This window comes from Monopterus albus, unplaced genomic scaffold (assembly GCF_001952655.1).
Source record: "Monopterus albus unplaced genomic scaffold, M_albus_1.0 scaffold139.1, whole genome shotgun sequence".
NCBI lineage: Eukaryota > Metazoa > Chordata > Actinopteri > Synbranchiformes > Synbranchidae > Monopterus > Monopterus albus.
In genome coordinates this window covers 687,420-714,137 of record NW_018128019.1, presented here as the reverse complement: position 1 = coordinate 714,137, position 26,718 = coordinate 687,420, and the positions used below count along the sequence as shown (strand labels likewise).

General features: G+C 41.3%; 2 protein-coding genes across 6 annotated transcripts in view; both read right to left on the bottom strand.

Moving 5' to 3' along the window:
• The window catches only part of ttyh2 (tweety family member 2), a 50,948-nt gene extending 27,676 nt beyond the window's left edge, over positions 1-23,272 (bottom strand). For 2 of the 5 annotated variants that reach the window (XM_020613863.1, XM_020613862.1), the window contains exons 1-4: positions 22,736-23,269; positions 13,196-13,260; positions 12,904-13,011; positions 6,095-6,206 (exon numbers count right to left, since the gene is read on the bottom strand). In XM_020613863.1, the coding sequence (XP_020469519.1) occupies positions 6,095-6,206; positions 12,904-13,011; positions 13,196-13,260; positions 22,736-22,864 (414 nt within the window). In that variant the 5' untranslated portion in view covers positions 22,865-23,269. Of the gene's footprint in view, positions 1-6,094; positions 6,207-12,903; positions 13,077-13,195; positions 13,261-22,735 lie in introns of all 5 variants that reach the window. The other 3 variants (XM_020613861.1, XM_020613864.1, XM_020613865.1) reach the window with 3 other exon arrangements.
• Positions 23,273-24,114: 842 nt separating this feature from the next.
• On the bottom strand, positions 24,115-26,713 carry rpl38 (ribosomal protein L38; the record flags this gene model as incomplete). Its single annotated transcript, XM_020613882.1, has 3 exons — positions 24,115-24,183; positions 26,005-26,127; positions 26,689-26,713. Coding segments are annotated over 3 exons (174 nt in total), but the record flags the coding sequence as incomplete, so codon positions are not given.
• Between the last annotated feature and the right edge of the window lie 5 nt (positions 26,714-26,718).

Sequence of the window (26,718 nt, the reverse complement as noted above, 5' to 3'; positions counted from 1 at the left end):
AAATAGCCCACAGAAAAGAGGAAGTCAAATTATTATTTTGATTGTTAGCTAGATAGCTCTTCAGCAGCTTTAGTAGCTCTTGATTAGGTTTGTTTTTGCCCTCTGTAATTTTAATTATGTTTTTATATTCTGTTAGTCAAATGCAAAATGGACAATATCAAAAGTTTCATCAAATATAGATTGTGCTCAGAAATGAATAATATTTCAATAAAATTTAAATTATATGTATTATATGTATATGATGTATTTTAAATGACAAAATAATTTTTACAGATTGCTCCATTCATTTTTTGAATAACTAAATATTATGCCATCTGAATTCTTCATGTTATTTCTTATAATTGCATAGAAAACAGAGGTTTTCATATCCTAAATGACAAAAAAAAACAAAAAACTAAAGCTTCCCATTGAGAGTCATGGGCACAAGCTTGTGGTGCTCTACAGTTTGCTATCTGACCACTCATCATTTCCTCCTCAGACTGAGCAGATGAAATTGCAGATGACAAATGTATCTGGTCCTCCTGTGTGGGAATCTTATCTAAAACACTTGGGGAGACAGCCAATCCAGTTAATCTCTCCGTCGTCTTGGTCTGATCCTCACTGTGTAAGTGATCCACACCGATCAAGAAGATATGATTCCCATTCCCAGTCTTCTCTGTCTTTATCTCAGTCAGATTCTCTGCCTCACATCTTTTCTAAACAAATAATTTGCAGTGGAGTGTGTTTGGTGTAAAGTTGTTTTACAGAGGGATATTCATTTCCGCATGCTGCAAGGCAAACAACAAACAAACACCATAAGAAACTTTGTCACAAATGGCATGTGGCCTGGGGCTGAAAAGCAAAATGTTCTGTCAATTAATACATGTAGATTCAAGCTTGAGGAAAGAAAAATACAGTATATAGCTCATTGGGCATTATGTAAAGGTTCTTGTTCATATGAGCATGTACTTTTGGAAGCCCCTGAGCAGTGTTTGTAGGGGTGGTGTTGTCACAAAGTCTCACATCCTTGTCCTTGTCTCACTGGCTCAAATATCAAATAATAACATTTCATCTGCATTAAACATGGAAGGAACTGTATTATTATTATTATTACTTAATAATAATTCATGTCAAATCATTTTTCAGCCTAGAGTTCATATCACAGGATGTGAACTCTAAGAGATTCTTTGTTGAAGTGCCCGGGTGTGTGTGTGTGTGTGTGTGTGTGTGTGTGTGTCGCCTCCGCCATTACAATGCTGCCTCTCTGACTCTACAGTAGACAATATAAATCCCACTTCCTACGCTAGCACTGGATCACTAGCTTTAAGTCTGCTGGGACTGGTACCCGGTCTCAGAGGAAGTGATGCTTCACAGATGACTGAGAGCACAAAACAGAGAGAGGCTGAAAAAAAAACATTGTAACTTATTTATCCAAACCTTGCAGAGAAAGCCCATCCCTGAACTGACACAGAAAATTAATCACCAAACTGTGTTTGGATGTTGATTTTTGAGAGCTGTGAATCACACACTAAAGATGGAGCCAGATTAATATGAGATTACATGAATCTGTTCTTCTGCTCACCACAAAGGCCTAAATTGGAAGTTACAGCTTGTAAATGGTCGATTCTACACACCTCTCGCACCATGGCTGCCACTGACTCCTCAGTCTATCACATAATTTGTGCTCATTTTAGCTGAGCAAGCATCCATGAGTCATTTCCACTATTGTGTCCAGTAATTGCTTCATTCAGGTCCAATAAGTGCATTGGTAAAAGTAAAAAAAAACTGTTAAGATGTAGGAATAAACCTTTTTTCATACTCTAACTCACTGTTTCTGTTTGATAGTGGAGAGATGTTTTTCAATTAAAATTAAATGTGGGAGCTAGAGCGTGAAATGGAACATGGGTCTGAAGTGCCTCGGTAGCTCAGTCACCCCAAAGATGGAGAGCATCTTCACTGCTGGGTAACGAACCTCAGCACAACATCTCTTTAAAAATATATTCCTTCTTCCCTCCTTTTCCCTCTCAGATAGTTGCCCACTACAGGGCTCTCGAGAGGCTGTCCTTCAGAGGGATTTATAGGCACTTATGAGTTTGCTGATGAAACACTGAGCAGACATTAAATCAAGGCTTTGGAAAACCGACAGCCCAGTAAGGACTGTTGCGCAAATGAAGGAAGTGAGCTAGTGACACTAAAAAAGCAAGAGTTCACACAGATGAGATGGTCACAGAGATGGCATCTAGTCCTGAAAGGTTTCCTTTCAACTCTTCAAGGCTCCCTTATCCAGTCATGCAAGGAGGAAGGAAGTCGGCAAAAAAACAGATCCAGGGTCCAACAAGGTCAGACTGTAATAAACAGTTGACTCACAGGAAGGGAATCTGGACTCCACCCTAAGCAAGTGGGACTATCCACGTGGACTTGAAATATGTTTCCTGTTTGTACTGTATATATTTCTCTGTGTCTTTATTAAGATATAACTAGAAAATACAGCAAATATGTACACAATATTAAAAACACACAACATGGCTTCGACAGTCCAAGTCAGTATTTAGCGTGACCTCCCTTTGCACTTAGCACAGCTTGAATTCTTTTTGGGAGACTGTCTTGAAGTCTTGACACCGTGACAGACCCTCCATCATGTTTCACTGAAGCCTGCGAGCACTCGTTCTTCCACCTCTCTCCAACTCTTCTTCTCACATACTGTCAATAACTGGACCTGAACATTTCAAACTTCCTCCGTCGCTCCATAATCTTCTTTTCCACTGATCTTCACTCCAGGCTTCGTGAGCTTTTGCACGTCTCACCCTTTTTTCCCTGTTCCCTTCAGAAAAAGTGGTTTCTTGGCCGCTGTCCTTCCACAAAGGCCGTTCCTGATCGAGCTCCTTTGGACTGTGGAAGGATCAACTTGGCATCCAGATGAAGCTGCCAGATGCTGAGCCAGGTCTTTGCTGGATTCCCTCCGGTCTCTCAAAGAAGGTCTCATCAGGTTGTGACCATTTTCTTGGTTTTCCACTCCTGGTTTTGTCCTTGACCTCTCGCGATTCTTCATATTTATTTAGAACAGCCTGAATATCACATCCTGAGTATCCCCTTTGTTTGCTGATTTCTTTTTTCCTGACATTTGTTTTTTAATGCTGTGTATATATTTCCTATATTTTCTAGATGTATTCTGAAAAATAAACATGGCTAAAAGAATTAATCCAAAGACATGTGCACTGTACTTTACATCTCTACACCAATTAACTTTTCACTTCTCCCCAGAAATGTGATCAAAAAATTCTAATCCATTTCTTACATTACAAAAATCTTATTATGAGAACGGTGTGGAAACATGAAAGTTTGTAATCTTGTAATGGGCCAAATTCCAAACCGTCTGTTGAGGTCTGGCCAAATGTGCAGGGACTGACCGAGGCACTGACCCCGTCTACGGAATGACTGCTGGCTGCCAAAGCCTCTGGCAACACCCATCTCCCAACAATAAAGTTATTATTAGTGCAGCTAAATGCTATAAATGTCACGTCACTCTCATTACAGCACAAATACAGCATCCTGGCTGGCTGTGTTCAGGCTTTAACAGCCCTGCTGGTGTTGTTTTGCAAGTCTGTTTGAAAATAATGCCTCTGGATTGCACCTTTCTCAGTGCAATTAATAGACAGCATGTATTTCTGTGTGTGTGTGTGTGCTCATAAACACATCATAAGCATATATTCCAGACCGTAACTAATCAGGGTCTCAGCAGTAGCTGAGAAAAAAAAGCTCCTGCTGATAACATGTCTAACTTCCTTTCTTTGCTCTCACTCACTGAGGCTTTCTAAACTTGTTTAGAGTTGGGCTAAAAGGCATCTGTGTGGGCCAAAGGGCAGTGAGGCCTTCATTGTCAATGATTTCAATACCGATTTCAATCCTGAGCCTGCCAATCAGACAGGCTAGCATTGCTCCTTGTTCTTCCCCATCAAAAGGCTTTGTCTCCTGGGCTCATGGTTGATTAGGTGGGGGGCGACTAGGAGCTGTGTGTGGCACACTGGGCTCTTTGTCCTGCTCGAGAACTAGACTCCTTAACAGTCTATAGCCTGCATGCAGTGAACTCACTCACACACACACACACATTCATACATGCAAGATGCTAAAATAAATGCCACCGTGTCCAATTATGCGTTTGCACATGTTCCCACAGGAGTACACTGACAAGCTGAGCAGTATGTTCGTGATTTGTCTCCTCTTGCTAAAATGACTGAGAAATGAAGGTGGTTAAGTGTTTCATAGGATCAATAGCAGCCAATCAGTGAACACTAGTTCATACAGAAATGACAGAGAACTCTATCAGCCTCTTTGCTTTAAGTGAATCTAACTTGCAATTGCACTGAAGTAAATCAAAAGAACTAACATGTTTATGGGCTAAAGCACATCATGTAAGAACTTATGCCTGCTGACAATCTGCAGAAGCTCAACTGATTCTCCAGCATTGGTAGTCTTTGGGTCCTTACATGTATCTAGGTTAAATTATTTACAAAGCGCATGAACCAGAGTCAGACAGCGAAGTACTGCTCTCCATTAAAATCTGAGATCATTAAAGTCAGACATCCTGACATGCCACAGAGTGGTGCTTCCCCGAGTGTGCTTTGGGCTCTGTACCCTTCAGCAAAGTGTTTATTACACTGTCAGCATGGCCATGTTAAGGCTCTGTGCTGAGTGGCTCACATAGCACCACATTAATCTCCATTAACACAGATGGAGGCCTAATCCCTACTCTTCGACAACAAGTCAGTCACACATTCTGCTTGCACAGCTAGTGTTTACAAACATTACATTCACCAATCTATATCACTGTAACGTAGGCTAGGTGAGGAGGGAGCCGGAAACAGAAACGGTCCTTTTCTCTTTTATTTTCACACATACACACATGCAGGCAACCACACCAACAACCAGAAGACTGAACAATCCCTGCCAACCCCGACCTAAATACATCCTGCCCAGAGAGGCATTATGGGGGATCCCATCAGGTGCGTCCCCTCTAAGGCATTCTGGGGGTGTTTCTCTGCCCCTAACGCTACATTATGGAATAGGACATATTATAGTGTTAGTCTCAAGTCAAGTACGGAAGCATCAGGCAAGTATGAAGTTAATCTATGCAAATCTGAAGTTCAATCTAAACAAGTCTCAAGTCAACCCCCACAAGACAGGACTCAAGGTAGGTCTCTGCATAGGTCTCACTTCTGTCATAGGAAGTCTGAAGTCATTTAAGACTTGAGTTAAGAGTTTTCAGACTTTTATCAAAGCACAAGTCAGAGTCAAATGACAAGTCTTCATAATTTTAAGTCCACTGCGAGTTTGTCAGGTCGTCACTGAATGATAAAATTACACGTCTCCAGAATATTTGGCTTTCACAGCTGTGTTAATAGTGTTTTGGAGAGTCAAATCTCAGATGATAATTTTTGTGATGGAAGTCTTAATTGTACAGCTCATGTGACTGCAGAGTATTGTGGATTACCAAGCCAAATTGCCAAGTACTTCCACCTACAGTGTTGACAGATAATTAACTTTATTATTACTTCAAACACATCTTTCTCAAAAATACTAGTGGGAAAACTATCCAAGTGTCTTAACTTCTCTGAGTTTGGCTCTTGACTAAAAGGAGAGAATTGCTTTGTCATTAGTGTGACATTTGGGACAGTGGGTCTCTCTGTGATGGGAAATTAAGCAGATAAAAATAGATAATGATGCTGTAAATGTACTGAGTTACAGTGAACCCAGGAAAGACAAGGATGATTCTTTGTTTCTGCTGAGGCCCCAGGTTGGGAGAAGGTAGATCGCGGCGGGTGAGCATGTGCGTGTGCGTTGTCAGACTGAGAGGAAACAGTTTTTGTTTGGATAGGCTGTCAATTTGTGTGTAGTGGTGAAAAGCCATAAAAAGACCATAAAACATTTAAAGGCATACTAAACTGAGTCCTCTGGGCTTTCCTCCTCACTTGCGTGTGCACTTCTGAAGCCTTGACTCAGCGCTGTTTGGGCTTCTCTTCTAAACATGATGCTACTTAATTCACATTATGAGGTGCACTGTATGTGTGTTGACGAGCAGGACATATTCATCATGCGAGGAGGCCTGTGTTTTACCTACCAGACTGTCCACGCCGCCCAGCGTGTGATTGGCGTTGTACAGGGAGTAGGTCAGCTGGTACACGCCGTCATTGGTCTCACTGTTGCCATAGAAACCCACACCCACTGCGACGCTGCAGAGAGAGGCGGCATGAAGGGACAGGTGAGACTTAATGAGAGGAGCACACAGCAGCACTGCTTGGTGATGCCCTTTTCAGTCACTAGATTCAAAGTTTGTCAGCTTCCAAAACATTATTACAACTCCTGAATTAAAAGATGAATGCGCAACCATCTGAAAATAAGGTTTTAAGGTTCTAAAACGCAGTGCGATCCTGCAGTGGAAACCTGCTACTCACTGGAGTGTGGTGCCACTGAAAACAGCACCTATGCAACATTTAATGAATATTTTATGCCTCCATTCTTACCCTGGCATTTGAGCATTATCATAAAGCAGTTTCATTTTGAACAAAACAGTAAAAATACAATGGCGCTGAAGCACTTTGGGATGATCCATAAAAGCAGATAGAAATGTTATCGGGCATATTTTGTCCATAGCGGTTAACCGTCTGGGTAAACAGGCATCCAAACAGCGTGACCGACATTAGAAAGGAGTTGATATGTGTGTCTTGAGGGAGCATCTTGGAGACTTCACACACAATTGAAGTTGTTGGAGAGATTATATCAGATTCATTCAGTGTGTCACTATTAAATCCATCTTGCATTAAATGTTGTGCTGCTGTAAATATAGAAACTTGCGTCAGCAAGAAACTGCTTGAATTTTGTGTTAATTTATGTAAACAACACTCTTTTGGAATGTGTGTGCAAAATTTGAAAAGTGAATTGCATATTGAGTCACCCAAGGATTTCATGCATCCATCTGGAGCGTCAGCACAAGCACAATAACCACCGACGTAAGTAGTTGCTCTGCTGCCGTATGGTGTTGTGTTGCCATATGGGGTTTGAAAGTAGCTCCACGGTCTTTCTCTACATAAACCTAACAAGTAGATGTCATGTAGAGACATATTGTTCCACAACATACGTTACTCTGAAGCCACAAAAGTCTCCTGCAAAGACAGTGATGTTAGAAAGACACCACATCGTTAGGAGGACTAGACTCACATGGTGTTCAGGTTTACAGCTGATTTGATATGTTGAAAGTTAATTCAAACTGTGATTTATATTTTTACAAATTAACTGAGATACTCCATATTCGTGTAACTACATAAGTGCCTCATGGGGGACAATGAGCCCTGGTTGGGAATCACTGCAGTAAATCACCACTGTATCCCATCACAAAATGTGCCTGAGATAAAGGCCACAGGCAGGTTCGGTCAGTACCAAAGGGAAGGTATGCAGGAGTCAGCCTAATTGAGTCTTAGAGCAGTCTCCTTAACCTTGCAGACTCCTTCCAGATGCTCCCAGACACACATTAAGGAAAAAAGAGACTATGGATCCATGGGCAACGATGCTTCCTGCAATGCTCACCTGGAATCACTAAAGTCTAGGCAGAGCTAGTTGTGCAGCAGTGTGGCGGTCGATGCTGTGCAGATGGAGAGCAGCGACAGGGGCTATTTTCCTAATTAGTGCAACAAGGAATGAGACTCATTAACAGAACACCTGCAGATAAACCTCCCACTCGGCAGGTTTTAACATAACTCAGTGTGAGACATAGAGAAAGGAAGGAGGAGGTACATTACTGACAGAGTGGACATGAGTAAAACCATCAGTTTGGACAGAGACAGGAAGTGACAGACAGTGGCTTAAGCAAGGAATGTCTGCTTTATACAGGCAGACAGGGAGAAAAACAGTTTACAATGAATAATATGACAAAAGCAAAGGGCAAGACAATGCGACAAACAGCAGGACACAGAAAAAGAAAAGATTTGCTTCTGTCCTTGCTTTCTGTGGCCATACTGTACACTGGTATATTTAATTTGTTGGACCGATTTTTGTTGTTGTCTACTGAAGAGCATCACGTACAAAAAAAGCTGCTAATCTTTCATCCTCTAATGCCACAAAAGCAGAAAAACGTACTGGGTAAAACTAGCTGGGAGAAACATGGACTTCTTTGAACTATGCATTTATTATAAGACTAGAATCTAATTATAATGAGGTAACTGGGAGGACAGAGAGACATGTGAGGAGAGGGAATACCACTGTTTTGCTACCCCTCTTTCAGTCCCTCAGTGCCATTCTTTGAAATATCGATGGTCTGATTCAAAGGAAGAGAATATCATGGATTTGAGTAGACATGCACTGAGCAGAGATCCAGCCTGTCATGTTGATAAATGACAAAATGGATAAAAGACAGTGAAGGGAATTCAGCCTGCATCAGGAAATGACCTATGGCTACTCAGGCATGTTTGAAAATTTGACATTTTGCCCCAATATGGCAGCAGTGATTCTCTTGAGAAGACAAATTTAGACAGATGATTTCATATTTTACTCTGCCCTCCTCAAATCTCAGCCTCTCAACAGCCACTCCAGAAATCCTTGTAATGTGCAGCAGGCCTCTAATATAACACAAACAGCCTCTTTCTGAAATTTGCATGCAAACATTTCTGTTTTCAGAGCTACAAACTTCCACAACTCTAAGGCCTCAACTGTAATAGTAAAAGTTAGTTTGTCAGCTGTGTGTTAATAAAAACAGATGACCCCAAAAAAGTAAATGAGAGCTTCAAAACACCACTGCTGGTACATTTTTGTTGGTGATAGATATTATCATTTTATGTGTGAGAATGAATTGTTTGTGGGTTTTGTGTTTGCAAACATACTTGCCTCAAATTGCCTCTGTGGGATGAATAAAGTATTTCAAATTAAAATGAAGTGAAACGAATGTCCGTCCCACAGTCTTTTGCTGTGAACAACATACGTTATATCAAGAAGAGACAGACATCTCTCTTGAAAACAATCAGTCCCAAGTTATCAAAATACAAACTGGTAACTTTATAACAGTAAACTATCATAGGCCCAGATGTCCTCTGTTTGAGCGTGGTACAGTATAATTACACAGTTCATGTGCTACATCGTGGGCGGGGCTGCAACCACAGCTGAGTGACATCTGCTCTGGCTTCACCAGTGTTAATTAGAATGGACATCACGGCGTATCAGCTCCAGCCACTGTCAAACATAATTAGAGTGGAGGACGACAAGACTTTAAGCAGAAACATAAGGGAAAGGGGTGGAGAATGAACACGGCCGAGTGCGGAGTGAAAATGAAAGGGAAGAAATGGGGCGAAAAGAGGGGAAGGACCTGGACTGCTGAGATTACACTTCTCAGTGCAAATCTAATGCAAAAACCACTGGGCAATCACATCCATCCTCTGGCATAGCCAGTAGAGTCATAGAAATAAAAGTTTCCTCACATCTCTATCATTTTATGATATTAAGTCTTTCAGCTCTTTAAATCTACTCCCCAATGAAACAGGTCACCACAATGGGATTACTATTAGAAATGGGGGAAAAGGTGAAGCCCAATGTTTTGAGATATTCACAACAAATTTGTTGTATTGGTTGTTTTTACAATGTCTAACATGTCAGAGGTTTCCACTTTGCTCCAGAGCTGTAGCACAGACAGATGGATACGACCGAGGGTGTAATGTGTGGGGGTTGTCTAAAGCCAAACTCTGTCGCTAAATCATCAACAAGCTGAGACCAGACTTAAACCTCTCAGCTGGGTATATGCACATACAGTAGCTACACTAGTATGGCGTCAAAACCTTCACAAAATGAAAGAGATGGAGGAAAGCGTGCGCCTGCTGCTTATTCAGTCAATTCACAATAAGTTTCCATCCAAATTTAGTGCCAATTAATTTTTCTTTTGTCTCTTCGGTGGACGCCTCACTGGATATTTAATTCATATGCATTGAGTACATTATGGTTTATTTCTGGTCTTTTTCCATTTATTACATTTTAATTTGCTCTTTTCTATGTGTAAATTAAAATACACATAAAAACAAGCAGATATCAGCAGCATTAAAGAGCACACATCATATTAAACCCACACATTGGCAACAGATTTGGTGTGGATTTTTAAATAGTACTGTGCCTTTTAACATACTAGTGACTGCATAAAATTGACTTGCAGAGATTGAGTGGCACTAAGTAAATGGCCATTCATTTTTAGGGTCCAAGCATGAAGTGCTTCTTGTTCTTAATGAGGGAAAGTAGTGGGCTCTTACACACCACAAACGCATAAGGCTGTGACATATTTTTATATAGGTTTAAATTGAATCCACTACCCAGGCAATCAATTTATAAGAGCTTCTGACAGCATCCAACAACACTAAGCCAGTCTGTCAAGTCAAAATGCTACAAGACCTAGTGAATACACTAGACAGTGTGGTATTACACAGCATATCCCATGTTTCCTATTGCCCTGGTGATCAGCCAGCTGCTGTTTGCAGCTGTAATTGTACTTGTCCTGTTCCAATTTTGCAACATACATCTTTAATATGAGAGGAGCTGTGTACATTTTAAGAAACTGCAAAGAAATAATTAAATATTGCATAATGAAGACTGGTTGACTTGTTGGGACATAAGCCATTTGCAACCTTTGACTTCACAGAAGGAAACTGCAACTCCAAGCTTTACTGTTAAGTGTTGTATGATGGGCATTTTAGTGTCATTTTTCAGAGCTAATCTGAAATAAAGACTATTTGTCATCTTGTTTTTAACAGCAGGCATTTAATTTTGAACTGACTGGGCAAACCTCTCCCTCATCTGTTCAATAGGACATTGTTGGAAAAGCATTTATTGTGTTTTGTTTTTCATTTTCCCTTTATTAAACTGCATTCAGTAGATGTGGAAAGTGATACAAACATATGACAAAGTGGATGATAAAGCGGATAAATCAAATAGCACGGGACACAAGTTTCAGCTTGCAGAGCGGAGCCTCCAGGAGTTTTAACACTGCAGTGACACAACAATATGTTTCCTTTTAACAATAACCCTTCTCTGAAAAAAGACAGATTCCCTCAGCTTAATCTAATATTACTGATGCTAAACATCAGTATCACATGGCTGAGAAAAGTACCCACTCATCTGGAGACAAATTCAATTAGCTGGTTTGTGGCTAGAGAACACTGACCAACTTGAAGTGCATCGGTCCATGTGTTTTAGTAACAGTAGGTAAGTGAATCTTTGCTCCTAGAATTTAAAGGTTGTAATGGTTCATGGTTGTCAGCAGTGTCACAAGTCCATTTGTAAGTCTGACACAGCAGCAGAACATTAAAATGAAAAGTTGGATACAAGTAAAAATTGTTAACTGCTCTGGGCTATAATTCAAATATCATTAATCTTTACTGCAGCTAAACAAAATGTCACTTTACATCAAGAAAGTTTCTATAGACTTGATGAGATCTGGCAGCCTCCAGCCAAAACAAACCCCATCTCCACTGCTCTCGATCTGAGCGCAAACACTGAGTCAGATATAATCTTAAAAACATGAAACATTTTTCTTCTTCTTCTCATTCTAATCATTCATGGGAGGTTCACTGAACCAATTAAATTTCCTTGTACATGTGACATCATAATTAAGCTTGAAATTCATAACAGATTATTATTTGTCATGCCCTGTGATGTTGACACAAAATGAGTGCTATTGGGACGACTGTAAAATGTCATTTTATTCACCATTAGTAAACCTGCATCCCATTAGAGTTTGCATTATCCATGTAGCGAAGCACACAGGGGTTTTTACACAAGCAAAATAAATAGGCTACGCTTGATGAACTTTTGTCTGCTAGTTCATACAAGCATTAAGCTGGAAGAAATGTTATTTACAAGCAGAAAACCCAATATTATTTCTGAGCTATTCTTTGTTTCAGAACCTGTAATATTCCTGTCATGTTTCATTTCATGTCTTTGAATGTATTGTTATAGTAACACAGGATGTTTCTTTATATGTGTTAGTACAATACAGTAGTAAGCTACTCAATAAACAGATGGCTGCATAACATTGTTTGATATGTGCGTAGTAGCTTTTGTTCAGTAAGCTGTTCTCCTACATTCTGAAATTTTATTTTGTGGCCTCAGTTGGAGCGCCCTATCTAGAGGTTCAAGGTATCAGGGTGATTGATTGCCAGTTGGCTGTAATAGGCAGTAATTCACAATCACACCTGCATGTTCACAATACACCCACATCAGGATGGCTTCTCCCACAGTGACTGTGTAGTGTTCGGCAGTCAGAGCATCAACAGGATATTTCATTAACGCCGGTGTAAACTCAGAGCTGCTGTACATAATTGTAACTTCACTGTGCCAAAATCCCCTCAAACCAGAGGCAGCAGCTTTTCAGGAGACATTCTGAAAAGTGCATGTCCAGATGGATGTTGTACAAATATCAAAACTTTCACTCTTTTGTTAATTTTATGTCTGATTTTTAAACCAAAAATCCCACAAAAATGCAGAAAGGGTAAAGGTTATCAGAAAGATTTCAACCACACAAGAGAAGGGCCAAGGGCTGATCTCATCAAAACTAAAGAAGCTTAGAGTATTTCAAAACAGAGGTGGACTGACAGGCATGAAGACTGGAACGAGAGACCCTGAGACACATTGAGAATAGAAATGGAGAAACAAAGACAGGCAGACATACAGTATGGAAACTGTAAGCTAATAAGTATGGATGTCATGTGGGAATACAGAGAGACGGACAGAGACCCAGAGGATCTGTGCAGTGACAACATGCTACTACAGCTCCCTGTTAGGAATACAAAATTACCAATAAAAAACATGGGGAAACACACAGAATAGCAGACAACAGCAGAGAGTGAGTGTGCACTACAATCAGCAGTTAGTTATAACCGCTTCTCTGCATCTCGATTCTCTCACCATGTGAGGAGGCCGGCAGCAACAGCGGACCAGGTGACGCAGCAGGAGTTGGGCTTCTTGCTCCCCTCCTCTTCATCTTTGTGGCAGCAGCACAAACAACTCAGGTATATGGCCAGACACAGCAGGTTGAGGCCGAGCCCTGCAGCAGCCACACAGGCCAGGAATATGAGAGACTACAGGGGGAGAAAATGACATGATGCGCCTGAATCAGAAACAGAGAGCAGTATCAGATCTCTTACCATGAGCAACGGTGGGTCATCTATGACTCATGGCAATAAACACAGAGGATTATATGGCCAGACACAGCAGGTTGAGGCCGAGCCCTGCAGCAGCCACACAGGCCAGGAATATGAGAGACTACAGGGGGAGAAAATGACATGATGCGCCTGAATCAGAAACAGAGAGCAGTATCAGATCTCTTACCATGAGCAACGGTGGGTCATGACTCACACCAATAAACACAGAGAAAAAACAAGAAAAGTAATATGTAACTTTAGTTTAGGGAAGACTGGCCTATTAAGGCAAGGCGTGTAACATGTACATGGTAGTGGGAGGAGGATTAAGGCCCTTCACTTAAGCCAAAACACCAGTTCCAGTCCATTACAGAATAAAGTCCTGTATTCGAAATTCAAAGTAAATTTTCTGTCATGTAGAATGGCCCAGTGTGTGTGAGTGCAATGTTATATATTATAATGTCAGATTATTACTACTGATGCATAACCCTAACCCTGTGAGGAAGATTTTAATGTTAAAGCTGGCCTAAAGTGGCATAAAGTTCAACTACTTAAAGTACCTCCAAACTGTAATTAAGACATAAGGATTCACAGAAGAATAAAACACAACAAAACGCTTCGATAAACATGTAAAAAGTTTTTTTTTTTTTACACTTAACAGCTAAAGAGCCAGAAACTTTTCACAGGGAACTGGTGACAAACCAAAACAGAGCTAAAAGGAGAGTGATCACTGGGCTTCCATCAGTCAGGAGGCCAGAAATACGAGTCCAAGTCAACAGTAATGCTGCTGTGTCTGCTGGATGTGCTTCCATTCAACTAGTGGCTCCCTATTCAGAGCACCACCATGTCAGGATGATGTTCTGTGACTCCAAACAAACAATTTCAAGCTAACATGAAACGTGAATGTGATTAGTGCAGTAATAAGACACATAAAACCTGGTTATGTTTGCACCAGCCCTAGAAACAAGACTACTCTGGGAACCTGTCATCCTCCTTCCCAGTGTCCTCTGTCTCCAGACACCTCCTCATGCATCTCTGGATCTATCTCTCTCCCTCTCATTCCTCCTTTAGCCCCCATCCCACCTTCTACGAGAGACAGAGTGTTGCAGTGTCGCGATAAAAATAGCAGCAACGGCCTCAAATGAATTCTGCATCCATCCGCGAGCAGATGGCTTTATTCAAGCTCCCCCACCACCTTTTTTCCCTTCCTTTTTAGTTTGCCTGAAATCTTTTTGGAGCCCAGCCATCTGTTCTCATGCTGTGATGTCGTGAGTCCCCCAAGTCAAGACGTGGGATTAATATCTGAAATGGAAGAATCTGCAGAATTAGTGATTGCTCTAAAAGTCAGGTAAACTGGAAATAGAGAAATCCTCCAAACGCCTCAAAACAGATGTTTGCATCATTTGGCACAGTCCTTATCCTGTCAGGTCTGCTAATAAAAGATCAAAGATACAAGTGTGAGATCTATGTAAATATCATTATGTGTTCACTCATTTTGCATGTTGTGCACCATAAATCTTTGCTTTTATCATTTACCGCCTTCCCCTAAAACAATATTTCTTTCTACTTTTGCTCCTGTCCCCGGTTCCCCTGCTGGGGTACAGTGCCTCATCTTGTCCCATTTCACGGCTACATGATTTTCACGTAGTAGGCCACACATCTGCTGGGGGAAAAAACTGCTGAGTGTCAAGGGAAAGATGGGCAAGGTTGAGTTAGAAGCTCATTCCCCTGAACTTTGCCATATTCTCCAGTGGCCCATAAAATAGGCATAGAAATTTAGTGCTGCTGGTGAAAAGAGGGGACTGTGACTGTGTTAATGGATGGCAGTGCGCACTAAGGTGAGACAAAGAGATCTTCGTCTAACCTGGAGATGGGGTGGAGTTTTGAGCGATTAGCGTTGGCATAAAGCCAAGCCATAGCGTTGGGTGTAACCTGAGGTGACACAGTAAATGAGATGGAGCTGTGGGACGCAGGTGAATGTTATGTCTCTGGGGGGGATGGGTGGGAGACAGCCTCGGATTGTTCGACTGAAGAGAAATGGGGGGAGACCCGTGCTGAACGCATAAACACTGGGCCACCCGGCTGTTCTTATCGTCATGGTAACATGCAGGTTAGTTGGTGCCTTTGCAATAGGGAGGGAGGACGAGTGAAAAGGCGAATTATCAAAGCCTATTTGAATTAAACATCATGTGACAGGTCTTTTTAAATTGCTACACCTCTGTCTTGTGTTTCCTCTGCAGCCAGGCAATGCAGAGAACGGAGGGGAATGTGGTGGAAGGTCCAGTAAGGAAATGTTGGACAGTTGAAATTCACATGGATCATCAAGAGAATAAACTGTGTATGTTTTAATAGTAATTTACATGGTGCTTGGTCCTCTCAAAACCCACTGTATAATTTAATAAACGCATGCGTTTTAAAAATGTAATCATCTGTAGAGAAACTTCCCAAAACTGCTTTAAAAGCAGTTATGGGCAAGACAACACTCTGCACTTTCTTCCTGTCTTTCACTCTTACTCTCTACTGTCCTTTCTTAATAGTAGGCTGCAAAAATAATGGCTTCTGAATTATGTAGCACCCATTCAGTCGATGGACACACACAGAGATTATACAGTACGAACAAAGACGCACACACCACAGCCTCCACCTGGAACCATCACTTCCCAAGTGCTCCAACCTTCCATTAAGTTTAAAAACACTCTTTGTATTTTACAGACCAAAGTGTGCACACAGTCGTTCCTTGGTCAAATCAAACCGACCACTCTCACCACTTAACTGCTACCTAAATGAGGTCTGAGTAGTTTGCCATAAAAGAAGACTCGATGTGTTAACACCATTGTTTTTACTGACTCTCGAGAGGTCCACTGCACTGTCTTCTCTGCTTTGTTTCCTCTCAATTGTCCCTGTAGACAGGGGGTGGGGTGAGCATGAGCCTGGAGGCAATGACACAGGAAACACAAAGAATGAAGATCTAGCTGAGCAGAAAGGCAAACCCTCCCCCCAGATCTGAAGGGAGAAGAGGGGGAGACAAAAGAGAAATAGCAGGAGAGTGTGACAGAATATGTAGGTGATGAAAACAGTGAGACAGCAGGGTGTAGATGAGATAGAGGATAAAGGGAGGTGCAATGGAGGCAAAGAATGGCTGCATGACAAAATATGTGTTTGTGCATGACTTTGTTAGTAAAGGAAAGACAAAGACAGAGTGACCTCATCCACATGGCTGCCTCAGACGGACTCTCCATTACTCAGTGCATGGCCCAGTTTCTCATGGTAAGTGACTTTGCCCTGAGGCTGACATGTTGCATAATACTACGATTTAGACAGAATAGTGAGCAAACCTGAGAATCTTATTGTTGAATACAGTGACAACATAAATCAGCCACACGCTCTGCCCCAAAGGATTCCTAACTGACTAAAGCGAACCCAGCAAAGTTTGCTCAAGAACAAACATTTTTCAAAGAAACTTTTCAGCCATCTGTTACTCACAGATACTCTCATGTGTACCCAGTATGAGCTTAATCAAATGCAAAGCTGCCAGTTTATGAAGTACATCCAATTAGGCCTGCAAATAATAATTGATTTTAGCAGCAATGACGGCTTCGGTTTTTCTTGGGTAAGTCTCGACAAGCTTCCCACAAACCCTCTCTATTAACTGTAGATCAAAAAAAAAACTGCACCGGACAATCTCTGCTCAAATAGTGTAGAGACAAAACACACACACACACACACACACACACACACACACAGGACTATACAGGATAAAGGAAGAACCATAACAGTAATAGCCTGAGGCAGAAATGACCCAGAGGGCATTGCATGAGTCATTTACACTCCCCCAAGTCCCATCATTGGTATGATGAAAGCCAGTGGGAGGATGACAGCACAGATTGGACAGTGAGATAAACAGCCAGCAATGCTGTAATGGCCTCTTACAAAGCCTTCTAGAATACGTACAAACCATGGCACTTTTAAAGATAATATTTTTGATAACTGGCCACTGAAAAGCTGTTTCGGTTCTTAAACATGAGGTGATATGAAAAGGTTCTGACAAATAAACCTCTGATTGCTCTTGGATACAAAAATCAATAGTGTGTGCAGGCTGCTTTGTGGGTGTGTCTTTGTCATCACAGGAAAAGGATTGTGGGAGGTGTAATTCAGGTGTATGATGTAAAGGTCTGCAAACTTCAACTTCAGTTCATCAGAAAGACTCTGAACAGAGATTTCTCACTTAAAATCTTTCCAAATGTTGGAGGTCCATGTATAAGAGAATGTTTTACCCAGCCAATCTGACCTCTTACCTCTCGGTGAACACTCTGGAAAGAGAAAAATGTATGTCAAGATATACAAACTCACAAAAAATCAATGTGTAGTTCATGCATTATGCCGAGTGCCTATTAAAAATCCATTTTTCATACAAAAGTAGTGACTATATTTAAAACACAGAAACAAAAGACATTGCCAAATGTTAGAGTGAATCTGCTAAGCAGGACTAAGTCATGTTAAAGTGGGATTCCACAAGCTTGGAGTGGTGCTAAATGCACGCTAAGCAATTGAAGTGTCTTTCGCAAGTATGGCTGCTCCACAGCAGGTGGCAGACAGCTGTGCGTTGGTGGAGAAAATCTCCAGGCACAATGTGCACTGATGTACACTATGTGTGTGTGTATGCAGCCTGAACAGACAGTGACATTCCTTTAACGTGATAGGGGTTAAATGGGTGTCTGGTCACTTAGAGTGACAAGAAGGAAACTCCACCATAAGGGTCAAATCCTAGTCAGTAGCAGGGGCCTGCTCTCACAGCTGAACAACAAGAGAAATGGTTTTAGTCTATTACCTACATATCTTTTAACAGGCAGAGTACATCTTTACAAATATAAAAGGGGCAGAACACAGATTACTTTCAGAAACTTCATTGTGAAGCTGCCACAAATGATTCCTGTAATGTTTTGTCTTTGATACAGTTAAAAAACTGCACAGTATAACGCAGCACTTTGTATAATGAATTTATACCACTTTGAAGGGTTGAATGAGGACTGAAGCTAAAATGGCATCACTACAAGGCAATGCCCTTATCACCACTGATCAGTGGAGCAGTCCGACTCACAGTCTTCATCGATGATGCTGCCTGCTCCACTCTGACACTTGGGTAAACGCCCCAGGGACCTGGGTCGTTCCAGCAGAGTGCACTCGGCCCATGTTCACAGCTGGGATGCCATTAAGTCCCAGCAAAATGACCCATGGGATATGAATGAGAGGAGGCAAAAAAGGCAGAAAGAAGGGATTTATTGCTGAGGGACCCTGCGACTGCCTTACTGGCCTCAGCTCCGTGCCATTTCAAACTGAAAGCTTCAGGAGCTTTGTGAAGTGCAGATTTGATTTTCAGCTTTTTTGGAACCAAACATTTGGCTTGCTCCTGCTCTTCTGCATACCCTTCATGATTCTCTTTCTAGTAATTGCTTCTCCAAACAGATCATGCTTACTGTTTAGGGACTGTTTTGGAGTCCTGTGAAGCATGGTATCTCCCTTTTTCTTTTGCACCCTCTCTGAACCCGAAGCCTGAACCCATCCCTCAGGGCAGTCAGGTGAAACCCAACCCCCCAAGGTTCCATGGAAGAGTAGCCTTTCGTTGCTATTTCTGCTGGGGGGGAATACAGTTGCATGAATCAAAACTATCCCAGTTTATCCAGCTTTGGCAAGTAGGCACATGCATTTGATCTGACCTACTTAAATTTCGCGTTGTACATCATTACTACAGACCTCGGCCATACCATCTAGTCAGGCAGGTGATGCTAATCACTGGCTTCAAGCACTAAGGAGAGAGACTGGGGTTAATGATGTACTGGATAACCAGAGGGGGCACCATGAGTGTGTCTTTCTGTGTGTATGCATGATACAAACAAGGAATAAATAGATGGTCGCACAAGGAAAACGACATCATGAATGCTACAGACGCTGAGGTGAATCACTGTTTTACAACAACAAGATTACACAGTCATTCACACAAACGTGGAGAGGCTGAGGCAGCACAAGCAGCATGAAAACCAAGAGATTTAACACTGATTTTCATGAGGAGGGGGCAAAAGGAGTTGACAAATTTCCAATGCAATCAGAGCGGCTGTGATAGCTGGACAGACAATGGATTCTCAATCCTTGGCATGCATACTTTTCCATTTTCTCACACAAACTAAACACAGTTAACACAGCAGTGCAGTACTATATGTATTTTTAAAGCTGTAATCAGCAAAATCTAGTTGCTTGAAGGAGCATTATGTGAAGATTTTGCTGATGCAAAAATGCAATCAAATAACTGAGGCCGTAAAATTAGGAATAGTAACGAATGTAATATAATGAGAAAATAATAAGTGCACTTTAGTAGGCAGTAATTCCAATCAAGCAAAGTAAATGCATCACTTGGAGGACATTATACTGATCTAAAAGGGAGAAAACACATCTTATCCTCATGACTTCACATACTGTAGATTCTTCCACACAAAGGTGGCTTTGGCATAACTGCATGTCCATTAAAATGAATGTAGGGAGGTCTAACATTAAAAACAACTGAACAAAAGGGGTGATGTGAAGGAAATGTGGATGAAAGGTGGAAAAGAAAAAAACAGAAATGCACACAGGGAAAACAAAGGCAGCACAAAAAACAAAGGAAAAACAAAGACAGGATGCAGTCAGGTGGAACATTGTTCCCAGAGACTCTGTAAGAAAAGCCTCTGAAGCAGAAAGGCTGTGCGTGTTAAGAGTGTGTGTTCACTTTTGTAACTGAATAACATATCTGTGGCTTGTTCACAACTCCCATTGTAGTGTATATATCTGGAGAGAATGCTCCAAACGGTGCATTTACCCCAAATTCAAACACAGTGTGACATCAACTTCAGTTTCTATATGCCTAAATGGTGTTACCGGTTGATTGTTGAATCTGTATATAAATCAAAGTGAAAAAAATGTAAATATGCATTTTTAAGGGGGATTATGATCAGGACTATTTTGGAACAGTGACCTCCTGGAGTCTGCTGGAACGGTTTCCAGGTTTTATGCATGGCTAGGTTGTGTTCTTAGTGTGTGTACAGGCATAACGGTGGCATCTTCGCATCTAAATCTGGTCTAGACAGCAAATATTGCATATTACCTAAAAATGTTGAACTATTTTGAACTATTCCTTTAAAAAAGGTTCTGTAACACAGTGGTAGAGACCAAAACTACAGCATGATTTGTTAACCTCAGGATAAATAATTGTTCTAATGTGGCTCAGTTCATCACTGTAGAAAACCACAACGTAATTTCACATTTCCTTTTAATGGAACTGGCCCTGATAATATCAATAACATTATCTGCCAGCTCCAAGGCCAAAAGCCTGCCACACAAAATAAACTTACAACAGTTAAGGCAAACAGAAGCACAAACGTCCAGCTGTTTGTTAAAGACTAAAGGACAGCAACTGAAATTACCACCAATTCAATTAAATGTTGTGATCTTTGGAGCATATCAGAGTCTCTTGGATGTCTGACTTTGAAGACCAGCAGCATGTGATGGACAGAGAAACTATAGGCATAAACTAGTTTGGGTCATAAAGCAGGAAATGGGGAGGGAAGTCAGATGGACTACGACCTGCTGAGCTAGGCATGATGTCTGGCTCAAGACCTACATACAAACACACAACTGTGCACACCATCTCATACACACAAAAAGAAAAACTAGGTCCTCATCCTAAATTAGAATGAGCTTTTTCAGTTTTTGCCATGCTTCCATCCCCCAGGCCTCAGCACAGGGAAACACCAAGTCTCAAAATACATTTCACAATCACATACAACCGGTTGAAGAGAACTGAATCACTGCCGAGAAGATCAGCAGATTGTCTCAGGAGCATGTGCATCAAAATCATTTCCAAAATACTGTATGTGACTGTACTGTAAGACCAAGAATAATAGCTTGTTTATTGTCAGAAGACAAAAACCAGAGAACTCTGGCCAGATGATCTGGCTGATGGCAATTCCATTACTGATAACAACTGTGTCTACACGTACACAAAACCATGCAGACACAAAGCACAGTGAAAGCTCACAACCCCTTCTATTCATCACATTCGATGGCCCAAAGCCAGCAAAAGAATTCACCAGAGCTGCCCACATTACAACTAGCCAACTGCAAATCCTCTAATAAGGCATGTGGCCTGGGTTAAAGGCATGGCTCAGCTGATCAATACACTCCAAGGCAGCGGTCAACAAAGCATTGATTCCGATTCCTTTACAAAAGAGTGAAGGTTACATTCCTTGATTATGAAGCCTAATTTTTTTTATCTTTACTTTTAAATGCTGCTAAATATCAATTGCACTGCAGGTAATTGATCAATCAAGGCATTACACAGTGTAATGCTTTACAGTGGTATAAAACAATTCCCTTAAGCCCTAGGCATTGTCTTGGAATTTCCTCCTGACAAAGCATATCCAAATTAAATGAGCAACAGTTCTGCAACTGTAAGGGCAGAATGCACAACCTTGGGCTCTTATAATAATTTTTAAATACAAGAAGTCTCTCTATCCCCATCACCAGGCCAGGCTGCCTGGAGGAGCTATAACCAAGGATACATGAGTGTATCCCTTGCAGATTTATAATGGGGATTGACAGGTCCTGTTATTGGGAATCAGTTTTTGGAAACTTCACATAAGGATCAGAGGAAACGAAGTCTCATGTCAGTTAAAACGCGTTCTCTCTTTCTTCTCTCCTCAAAGTTTGCCCTTGCATCGTTTCCCTTTATCTTACATGGGCGGGACTAAAACGCAAGGGAAAGACACAAGTAAGGGAAACGTGGAAGCAATTAGGGGAAGTGGGATTCACCTTCTGACCCTGAAGGTCCACTGACCTCACTCTGGACAACACTGTACTAAAATGATAGAGCAATGAATTTAAATGTCCATTGTTTTCAGAATGACATAACTACATGCACTGACTGAGGCACAGCTGTAACCCAGAAAAATGTGTTCACAAGCAGGTCATTAGTCATCTAAAAATTGATCCCAGCCCACTGTGATGCCTGTGAAACAGGCCTGTACACTGACTCCCAAGGGTGATGCGTGTGCTTCCTCATCCACTCTGCCTCTTCAAATACAACTTACTTGTCCCACTTCAAAATAAATGAAAACTGTTATAGCCTCAGTGAAGGCAGTATTTACAAGGTGGATGTTCTGCCTCGACGAGCAAATACAATTTCTAATATTACTTGAAAAAAAAAATGCATACGACAAACTGTAGTGCCATTTTACACTGCCTTTGGACAGGGCACTAAAGTTACACCAAAAACACACCGCACCAACAACTCATGTTGGTTTGTGGATCTGATGTGGCTCCTAAACCTGACTGACCCTTCTCACGTCAGCATCTGGAAACACCAGGGGCCACTTCTATAATGCAGGGTGCAATGTTAAAACAGAAATCATAACGACAGACACCCTACCACTGATGCCTAATTAATTAAAGGAAGAATATAAATTCATAACAGAGAAGCACACGTTGCACAGCCCTATAGGCATACTGTGTCCCAGTTTTATTTGCACCGTGTGCTTGATAACTGGGCTGCACATAACAGTCCATGTACTGACCTGCTGGTAGTTCTCCTCCTCAGGCTGGAAGTTGTGGTCAATGGGCTGAAACCTCAGGTTGATATGAGGAAAACTGTGAAGCCAGTAAGTCCACCAGGGCGCATTATAATCCACCCCAGCTGAAGACATCCCTGCCCCGAGAAAAAAGTTAGGCTGCAGCCTAATTCAGCCCCTTTATTAACGCGGGCACTTCAGTCCGCTGCCTGAGATCCTAATCCAGACTCATAACAAACAAAGGCAGTGATAAAAGCGTGCTCGTTTACGGCCGCGCTCTCAGCCACACGAGACCGAACGTCCACAAAGTCCCGCACAGACTGGAATGTTTCCCAAGGTCTTATTCACGAAGGAAGGTAATAATCACCACGCACGCGTCTCTTCCAGTATGTGAGGACCCACAGTTACTATCCGACTAACAGCTGCTCCAAGCGCACACCGCGGGAACGCGCGCCGATAGTAGGCGCTTGACATGAGATGTGTGAGCGCGCAGACACCCTTTATAAGTTTGAAAGTATCAACACTGTCAACCCGTCTGAAGCACCACAGTTTAATATTCACCGTGTGGTAATAGCTTCATCTTCATATATTTTTATTCAAGGGTCGCTCTATCAGTGCCTCTGCGGACTCAGCTACTGTACTGCCACCTAGTGGCCAACTAAGACAATTACGAACTTTCATCTGCGGCAGGAGCGAAAATAGAGCTGTATTTACATTTATATCTAGTTATTTAAGCCTTTTATATAATCACATTATTCACACATTACTACTTGAAGTTATATTTACAAGTTAAAATCCATTTGGTATAAAGCACAAGGAGCTACACTTAGTTGAACAGTGCTACAGAACATTTATTAAGCCAGGAGCTTTCACTGAGAAGCCTCCTGTCTGCCAGGAAAGCCACATTTGAAACTTAGAACCCACAAATGATATCAAACCACATAATATTGGATATCACTCCAGTTAATCTTTGTCCTCACCAGAATTAATTGTAAGCATTCACACTTGGGAATATAAACTAAACTATTTTTACTGCATGTTTGCTTGATGCAGCCTTTAGACTAGAAAAATGTTTTATGCAAGCAGTTTTCCACACAGTAATATAGGGTGCACCTGCTGCCAATTATTCAGACTAGCTTTTGTTCTTATATACAGATGTCTCTGTAGAATATTTTACACATGCTGTACTTAAATATCTTCCATCTAGTTTACTACAAACATTCATAAACACAAGTACTGTATCTAATTTATAAAAGCTACTCTTAGACTAACCCACCACTGGGTTTAATTAAAGTACATACATATGTATGTACTATGGCACTAATGTTCGATCCAGTATGTCGCATCGTGGCATGAGTACAGCAGACACAAAACCATGGACAAACTCAGTTTTCCAATTTTTATTACAATTATTTGTACATCACGGATTTACTTCAGCTCCTTCACAGCCAAACCTGTAAAGACAAAAGACAACATGTAAGAAAATATTCACTGGAACTGAAGAGCCAAGGCTTCAGTGGTGACTAACAGACCAAACATGCTTGAGAATCACTAAAAACACTATTTTGCACATAATACAACCTAACCACTGCAGTGAAGGAGACTAGTTATATTTGCATCAGCCTGGAGGATGTTCAGTGAAGACAGAGGGCACACAAAGTTTTATTTTTGCCCACTGGTGTTTGTTGCTGGACTACTACTGTACTCACACTGGAAATAAAAAAAAGTTTGAAGCAGTTACACACAGTTTGATCATTTTAACAACCGTAGTTAAAACCAGGGAATCAACTTTTCCACAAGCTCATTTAAAGTAACAGAATGAAAACCACTTCTGATCCATTTAACAAACCCCCCCACACCCCCCTTAAAAATCCATTAAGTAGGTATGACAGCATTAATATTCAAATGATAGACTACAGACTGTGATGCTACCTCTGTGTGACTGCAAACACTGCAACAAAGTGCACACTGCACACTCTTCACATCATTTACCATTGGTGTGTGCAGCAGCTGCTTGTTGGCGTTGCCACTAAAACTATGCCTTTGCCGATCAGAGAGTAATTTGGGGTTTAAAAAGCCAAAAGCAAAACAAAAGTTCAGGATTTGTTCTTTTGTAATATAATGTAAAAGATGACAGATGGCAATCTTCATTAGAGCGCACAAAAGGTGGGACATGACAAGGTCAACTAGCCAGTTTCTAATTTGGTCAGAAACAAACAGAGTCTCTTTGTCTGGTGATTCTGGTGCCTGCTCTTAACGACGGAAAATTCCCGAACCTTGTGTCTCCAGTTAGACATTTTAATTGGCATCTTCATTGTAAATGATTGTTTTACACCAGTCACGTGATAGGACACCATTAACACACCCACTACACTGCTGTGAATATTCTGGACTATAAGACGCTGTTTTCTCACATGGGCTCACTCGGACTTTACAGACTGTGCTGGGGAGCTGGCAGGGTACCGTCCACTCAGTGTCTGTGCCATCTGACTCGGACATCTGTTCTCACATACAGCTCCCCCAGGACATGTCGAGATAATTTCAGGGTGTCTGTCTGAAAAGGGCTTGAGGGCAGTATAACTGTGTGTGAAGTGGCACTGTCATTTTTCCTTCAGGACCTTAGACTCCCTGTAAACTCTGTTTAAGACAAAACCCAGTTTACTTTTTATTGTAAACAGCTTATACCTTGTAACCAAGATTCTCTAAATATATTAAGGCCACCTAAACATGCGAAGTGCACTTTCCTACATCATAAAACATCTGAAATGCGTTTTATGTATGCTCTGAAACCTGCCTTTTTAAATGTGGTTTACAGTTTCCTGATAGACATATGAAATATGACACTAGTTACAGGAAAAAACTTAATTTTCCTTGAAGAAAAAAAAACTATTAAAATCCAAGTTTGAGTTCTTTTATTATTACCATAGCAGCTTCTTTTATAACTCATTGCTACAACTAAAACCAGCCTCAGTGGTGAACAGAAATGTATCGTGCAATTCCAGTGGTCGTAGCATTTGTGTGCATCCTTACACGCACACTGGTAAACCAACACACAGGGACCCTGTCAGAAAAAGGCTCTATGCCACTAAGGATCCAAAAGTCCACAGGGCATCCTTAATTAGATCCAAGAAAGATACCACACTTTAATTCAAGTCAGTGCAGATACCCTTCAATATGTCCTTTTTTGAACCAATAAGGACATCTGACAACATGAAACCAGATGACAGTGTCTCATCTGTGTTTTAGCTCACCACAGAGATTTAGTTAAAACTGACCTGGGGGCAGTGACTGCTTGAGCTTCTCAGCCTTCTCCTTGTCTGTGATGACCAGGGTGTACAGATACCTGCTGCAGCGCACCTTGAATTTCACATTGTCCTTGTTCTTCTTGATCTTTACAGCTGGAAGAAACAAACAAGGCTGTGGTCATATTCAACTGAGTTCACAGTTTTCTCAAAGCCTTATGAAATGTTGTACTAGTTACAGGAAAAACTGGATTTGCCCTGAGAGGGAAAACTCCATTAAAACCCAGATTCCCTACATACTTTGTCCAGTTTTCTCTCCTATAAACACATATCACACTTTTGCATGTTATACTAACCTGCTGTACACTGATTAAGACACTCTACCAATCAGAGTATTTGCTGCTTTTTTGTCATGTGACAGTTAACTGGATTCATCCAGGCTCTGGACTGTTAAAAAGTTTTTAAAGATGCTCTAAATGATTAATCAAGGGGACAATTGATTAATCAATAACTAGAAAATCTGTTAGGAAACTTCAGACAGGTAGAATGAAGGGCTATGTTACTTTAACAATGTTCATATGAACGTGTTTGAATTTCTTGCAGTAGCAAAAATCATGTTGGTGGTATCTGCCTATGCAACCTGCAATTTTAATATATTCTAAGTTAAGGATTCTATCAGACTGTACAAGCTGATGAGGCTTTAAGAGTTTGACTTACACTTGGCATCCTTCCTCCTGGCTGTCAGCA